The sequence below is a fragment of the Hakea prostrata genome, chromosome 1 (assembly GCF_041222555.1).
Source record: "Hakea prostrata isolate BN-2017 chromosome 1, UWA_Hpros_2, whole genome shotgun sequence".
Taxonomy (NCBI): Eukaryota; Viridiplantae; Streptophyta; class Magnoliopsida; order Proteales; family Proteaceae; genus Hakea; species Hakea prostrata.
Genome location: NC_142600.1, coordinates 76,792,338 through 76,799,672, shown reverse-complemented (window position 1 = coordinate 76,799,672; position 7,335 = coordinate 76,792,338). Strand labels below are relative to the sequence as shown.

Genomic DNA, 7,335 nt, shown 5'->3' with positions numbered 1-7,335 from the left:
TCAGCCTCAGCTTTTCCTATTCAAAGGCTGATCTTACCATAATAATCGGTGGATCACAATTCAACTAATAATGATTCATTCCAAAAATAAATAAATAACAACCCTAGTAATGAAACCTAGCTAATTATGAAACCATATTTATCAGGGAAATAATAGCTCAATAACCATTTTCTTCTCCCAATCACTAACAGTAGGTGAAAATGTAATAATGCTGACCATTCCTCCAATCCTTCTAATTGAGTAGCTAACAGTGACCATTTGCTAGTGAGCCATTTTCATGAGCTGTAGCATCGCCACCACCATTGCATCCATCTTCAGCCTTCTTAACATAGGTCCTCCGGTACATGGAATCAACTTCAGTGAGAAAGAATGTACCTGGGGACAAAAGGCTTGTATCTTTGCTTGTCACAAAGTCCTTGGATCCATATCGATGCTCCATTACTTTCAATATTTCCACAAATTTTTCGGGAGGAAGCTGCATGACAAGCACAAATAAACAGATGGATCAGCTGATGGTCCTGAAATCATTCATGCTAATAGTGGTCAAAGATAAATTTCTCAAACACTAGAACAATCATTGATTCATCAATTATTCATCAAATAGAACAAAGAAATTCTATCCATGGACAGTCTTCTTCAAATGCTTCGTAATCTGATCTCTAAAAAATCTTTTGATGGGTTGGTTTTGGTGCTTTCACTCCTATGGTTAGTTAACCAGACAAGGTGAAAACACAGGAGGGGGAGATGAGACTCCACATGACCGACAAATTCCAACAAACCAAGAATTGATCAAGTATTCAATTGCAGAAGAATCTTAGGCTTTACCTCATTTTCCACTTCGCTATTTCTGCAGATGATTAAACGTATTTGCATGTCTTGTAAATTTCATGAATTAATTTAAAGGTAAGCTCTAGAAGAAAATAATCAGTTCAAAATGTTTTGCATCTTGTACTCAGTGAAGGTATCCATGCATAAAAGCTTCCTACACAAAGTCCTAATGCTTGTGTATGCACATGATGTTTAAATTGAAAAAATGACAATATCCGTCTTCCTAGTCTTGAGTGATGTTAATGGCAGGGCATAATAGATACCAAAAAAAAGAAAAAAAGACCATAAAAATTAAATATTCATCAAACAAACAAAAAAGTAACCTGATGTCTTGACTTCAACTTCTTAGAGATATCCATCACCATGGCAATGTTTGACAAGGTAAAGGGATGTTGACATTCCCGAAATTGTAATGAGAACATTGTAGCAGTTAGGCCACTCCCATAAGAGAACATAATTACTCTTTTACCCACCTGTAAGTAGAATAAACAGTCAAATTGACAGAATGTACATCAATTATAGAGAGGTAAAAGCCATGGAAAAGTGTGAAGGTCAAGCTATTTACTAGTGAACTATGTTTGTTGTGGATAAGAGACGCAAATCCCGAATAAAGTGAGGCAGTATACATATTCCCTGCTTGCTTTGGAAGCAATGTGGTTGGTTGCACCTTTGTGTCATACAGTTGCTTTGCAACTTGCTGTGATGCCTATAGATGTATAAGACAATGCAATGCTCAGCACATAATTTCAGTTCAACTAGCCAGATAATGGGAAATCACATTTGCATTAATCAGGGTCGAATGCTGAAGTAACCTTTTCGAGATCACGATTCTGGTAACTCTCTTCACCAGACAGATCAGAAAATGGTGCCAATTTTTCTCTTGCAACCTCATCAATAGAACTAAAAAACATAAAAACCAACACAAAAATGTTATCAGTTGTTAGATGAATAAGCATGAAAAGAAACTACCAACATTTCACAATTATAAAGAGGGTAGACAGTAGGCACCTAGCATTTCTTAGGAAGTCAACAAAGCACAACCGGGCAAAGCTTTTCTGTACAAGCTGCAAAACCATTTCAAGGGGCAATTAATAAAGCTACCACCTCAGAATTCAAGAGTAATCCACTGACAAGTCCAGAAATTTGCAGATGGCACTATTTGCATACCTTGTTATAAGGCGAATGAAACACAAAATAGTCTGCCTCAGATATCGAAAATGACTTTCCTTCCAATTTCTCAAATCTGCGAAAAAGAATATCATAAGAAAAATTGTATAAAAGGTCACCAGAAAAAAGTTCTCCAACACATCACTTTGAGGTTACCTGTCACATAACCGCTTGTAGCAAGAATCAAGAGCCATGAGATAACATGTCTGTGAAAGCTTCCCATCCACAACCTGTATGAAAGAAGTGGCAACAAATGAAATGTATAGGGATACACACCAGTAAATTATAAACCTAATGTGCATTGGCTTCAAGATCCACTGTGAAATACATTGTTTATCAAATGCTACATAAAGATCAAGCAGGAAATTGCCAAGGCACCAAGCTTTAAGGGTTTCCAACATCACAAGAACTAGACATGCATGAAAGTTAACAAGATTCAAAAATGCCAACACAATCTGATTCAGGCAAATTAGATGATTTCTCAGAAACACAGAACATGAAACCACTAAAGTTCAGGTTTGCATTTCTGTGGAGTTGAACATTAAAGTTCCCGACATAAATTGGTACTTGGACACAAGTGTCACTTATCCTTATATCATGCTGAACGTTTTCTCTAGCGCAGGGAGCACGACAATTCTGGGGAGGTGCGGGCAGGACACTGGAAGAGCAATGAGTTCAAAGTCAAGGACCACTTCGATCCAGCCTACCCTGGCTCTATTCCGTGTGCTCTCTTCAAGCCCTCTGTGGGTTGGGGGTAAGTTGGGTGTAGGTGCCCCTCATTTGCCTCTTGGTGAGTTGCCGTGGTGTGCTTGGGGGGTCGGTGGGTTATTGTTGGCTCTTGTTTTGATCCGGTGGGGCCTGTTGTCTCCTGGTTGGTTAATGTTTCCTGCTGTGGTTTGTGTTTTGGTTGAGTTGTTGTCGCGCGTGCGGGCTCGCGTTTGGGTTCTCTTGGTTTTCCCAGCTTGGCTTCTGCCGCCTTAATGGTTTTCAAAGCTGATCTCTACTTACAGTGAACTCATATGAATGTACTACAAAGAAAGGGAAAGATAAAAAAGGCAAACTCATCATATCATCAATACATATAATGTAGCATGAAGCCAGGATGGTCTACTTTACATAATTAAAGGTTTTGTTTAGTTATACTTGACCAACCTGAAACTTTGTCAAATAGAAAATTTTGGTTGGTTGGAAAAAAAAAAAGAACTTATGGATCACATTTGAAACCCATATCACTTTCTTTTGCCCTATCTCCACGAAAATAATGGGAAACAAACTTCTCCCAATATGAGGGACAATCAAATGCGCACTTCAAAATAATCCCTCCAATATACTGTAATTTAGGATTAAAAAATGGTTATACAACATGGCAATAGACAGATCAGGAAGCATACCGGGTATTCACTAGCAAGATCGGGCTTGTAGAAATCATAGACATGAGACATGTGACTTGCTCTATATTTGCTTTCAAATGTAATTGGAGCATTTGGCCCAATCAGCATAGCAATAGCACCTGCTCCTCCTGTGGGGCGGGCTGGTCCTTCTGCATAAACCTAAAAGAAGGAAGCTTTATGTAAGCGAATATATGGCTTAAACCAATTTGATCATGATCTGGATCTACATATATTTAAGTGAATGAGCTAGCAGTAAAACACGAAAACAGCTGCAGAATAGGGACATTTAAATGCATCTTAAACATAGTAGTCTCAGTTGCAAAAGCCTGAAGTCTGCCATCTATGCAAAACCAGGCAACCTTCTAGATGTTGGATTTTGTTATGCTCACAGTGATGCTGGATATGCATGAACATTGCAGATATGCTAATTTATTAATTACAGTTAATGCATCTTCAAGAAGTAAAAGCATTAAAGCTTATCAGTTCCCTAAGGACACAAAGAAAAGAATAGCATGAAAAGATGAATATAAAACTCCCATTTGTGGGTTTAAGTTTTTCAGCCATGACCTTTCTTGGTCTATCACCCATGATGAATCATCAGGTGCATAAACTAAAGCTTAAAAGATTTATTTGTTCATCTGTTTTAACCTCCATCAATAACACACTAGGAAATTTTACAAACTGAAAACTTAACCATAAGTAGGAAAGGGAAGGCAAGCAAATTGCGTATATCATTGATGGATATAAAACATCTAATCTCTAAATACTAATGTATGTCAGAAATTAATATGTTCAAGATAACAGTGATAAGGATATGGTTCTTGAAGATGAATGTCAAATAACCATACAAAAGGGGCAAGAATCTAACCGCACTGTCAGTGCACACAACAAGTCCATAGCGTCCATCCCATGAACTACTCTCTACCCAATTCACGCAGTTGAATAAAGCTGCAGTACCACCGTAGCATGCATTTGTGGAGTCAACTCCTTCAACATCTGTATTGCCATGTTCCTGTTCATTTTCAAGGAAAAGGAGGAAACTGAGAAAAATAAAGGCATATGGAAGGGGAGAGATCAAAAGAGAACTGTAATCTTCAATGGCTTTTTGTTGTCCATCAAAAAGCCATTGAAGATTACACTTCTATCCATGGAGTGATCCTTTTTAACGGACAACCAATGCATGACCTGACATTTGGACCAGACCCAACTTTCTCACCTGCTGGATTGGGTGTTAAATCTTGAAGCATTGGTGCAGCCAAAGAAATTGACATTACCTCAAAAATTTGCATCAAGAAGGTCTTGATGGACTTGCTCTTGTCTATTATAGTCTCACTGCCTACTTCCAGCCGACCAATTTGTTTTGGATCAACACCATATTTGTCCAAAAGGGAAGTAACAACTGTCAAACTGAAAACCCAAAAATCAACAGAAGAACAGAACCTCCACAAAAGCCAAGAATTTTTTTTGTAACTAACCAAAAATAAGCTTTTATTAATCAAGTATTTAATGAACCAGAATCAAATGTCCAACCAAAGAATGACAACCAAATAGAAGCAAGACCATTTTTCACCAATAATAAACATAAAAGTGTTTACAGAGTACCAACATCCAAACTATATTGTGAGGATTAAATCTTTACAATTTTTCAAAATCCAATACATGCTTTATAACCAATCTGCATCAAGGGTAAAAATAACAAAATTACTTTATGCAGCCTCATAGTCTTGACAAATGACAAGAACAAAATGTCTGTGGTTCACGACTGAACAACATTGGTTCTCAATGTAGTTTTTATTCTGCAACATCTTCAAATACTCTCAAAGGTAGCAAATATTGGAGTCACTGAATGACAAACTCAAATTTGCAAATAACTCTCCCATCTCCCTGCAGTCAAAAATGGACCGCATGAGTGACAAAAGCCCAGACCTTGTGGTGAAATGTCAGACTGTGGTTGTATCTTGGATGCTGCAACCACACCACCACATAGGCCAAAATTATGCCCCTCTGTTCAAAAGCTCCAAATCTCTTAAGGGAAAGCAATGTATCTCACATTTGTGCTAATGGCACTAATAGTATAATAATAAAAATTTTCCACGGTGGGCCTTTCTTCTATATCAGAGGGGCAGGAATGTCATTAGAAAAATGATAGTTCTCTAAACCACGATTGTAATACACTACCACAATCATTCACACATCTGGAAATACAAATATCGAAGGCATTTTGGCACTTCACAGACCAATAGTTGCATATAGAAGAGAAAAAGGATCAGCATGAATACCTCATTGAAATGACATCTTCCAATTCCGTACAGAAAGCCATGCAATCTTGTCCAAGTCCAATAGTGTATTTTCCTTTACTTGCACCATCATGATCCTCCAATGCTTCCTAATCCATTGAAAAGTAATACATTAATTCAAAGGATCACATAAAGTTATTAGCTTCTAATACAACTGCTACAAGGCAGGAGTGAGGAAGAAATAAGAAACAGAGATGTAACATTTAACAGTCTTTGGTCGAAGCCCTGGGAACTGTTAAGAGAAAGCAGGAAGGAAGAATAAAGGGACAAAGAAAAGGAAGGGGGTATACATTTGAAAAGGGGGAAAAACACATATTTTCTAGAATATACCTTCAATTTTCTTTCTGTGATATAAAAATTGGCCATGATATTCTACTTGAAAATCAATTATTCCAAGAGGGCGCATATCAAAGGCAAGGGAATGAAGTAGGTTTTCAGACACTTTTGGCACTTACAGAATTAAACTCTCCAACAAACACCGTACACCTGGTGGTTCTACTCTAGATATTAGTGAAGATCAAGCTCAAATATTGGCTGGTTTTTGTCTTTGATAATGAGCATATATTTGTAACAACATAAATAAGACATCAGCATATGCGAGTGAAGTCAAGTATCTCTTCCTAGTTAGCCTCATGGAGCTTTGTAACAAATTTCATGGACAAATCACTATGGAGTGAGGATCTGACACAAAATTCTTAATGATGAGCAGACATCACCAGGCACGTATTAAATAGATCAAGAATCAGGATTCCTAGTTCAGATAGAATGATAGGTAAAACTTGAACGGTACTCAAACATAGAGCAATAGGGTACAAAATAAACAGGACAGCCTTCAACTGAATGTTTTTAGCTACTGTCGCTTCCCCCACCCCCAAGGCAAATAAAACTTTGGTTGGAAGGTGTGCAGGGCACCAAACGAAGCGTCAAGTTTCAAATTCTGGACGCAATGCGGTTGCTTGAATAAAAAATTAAATAAATAATAAATAAATAAAAATAAGCAGAAATCACGATGCTGAAGACGACATTGGAGTTCATTAAATTTCAGTCCCGCTTGTTTTCTCAAGGATATTGAACTTTCAGCTGACACAGAAAAGGCGCATCAAAATTCACACACACGGAAGAATCATCGCCATTACAATTCCTCACAGAAACTTTAAAAAAGTGAAAAAGCGGGAAAGAAGTTCAGTGACTTTAATCCTGAATCCTACATTAGGAGAACAAAAGGAAGAATCACGATAAAAATAGATACCAAATGAAAATTTCTCTGTTTAAACCTGCAGATTCATCCTCTAAGCGTCCTTTCACATTAATCAAACCTTAAATCATTAGAGAGAAAAGAATAAATCCATCACATCAGCAGGAACTTCGAAGCAAAATATGAGATCTAACCTGCTGTACACACGTAGCAGGCATGTAGATGTCCATGGCAAGGATTCCAACATGTTTCTGCTGCGAAGCCATTTCTGCTCACACTCCAAATTCTCCAAAAGCTAAAAATTTGGAGCTTCTGGTTTGCCTTCCTCACGTTCTTGGTCCCGCAGACACGTTATAAAGGGTAGAAGGAGACAGAGAGGAAGCGAGAGGAGAGAAGAGAAGCAAATGTGAGAGTGGCAAAGCGAAGATGCCCCCAATGAGAACTCTTTTCTGGCGAA

The 7,335-nt window shown here is 37.8% G+C and overlaps 1 protein-coding gene across 1 annotated transcript; it reads right to left on the bottom strand.

Moving 5' to 3' along the window:
- LOC149030195 (hydroxymethylglutaryl-CoA synthase-like) lies at positions 1–7,335 on the bottom strand. The gene is made up of 12 exons (XM_089142517.1): positions 7,073–7,335; positions 5,666–5,772; positions 4,661–4,793; positions 4,255–4,398; positions 3,387–3,545; positions 2,152–2,225; positions 1,996–2,071; positions 1,837–1,892; positions 1,641–1,728; positions 1,394–1,534; positions 1,152–1,301; positions 1–475 (listed from the first exon to the last, which is right to left on the bottom strand). The coding sequence occupies exons 1-12, from the start codon at positions 7,142–7,144 to the stop codon at positions 245–247; spliced, it is 1,431 nt and encodes a 476-aa protein (XP_088998643.1). The 5' UTR covers positions 7,145–7,335; the 3' UTR covers positions 1–244.

Coding starts and splice junctions, on each gene's coding strand:
- LOC149030195 (XM_089142517.1), bottom strand. CDS start 7,144: ATGGCTTCGCAGCAGAAACATGTTGGAATCCTTGCCATGGACATCTAC. Junction 4,794..5,665: donor GAAGATGTCATTTCAATGAG/GTATTCATGCTG, acceptor TTGGGTTTTCAG/TTTGACAGTTGTTACTTCCC. Junction 2,226..3,386: donor ATCTTGCTAGTGAATACCCG/GTATGCTTCCTG, acceptor TCTTTCATACAG/GTTGTGGATGGGAAGCTTTC.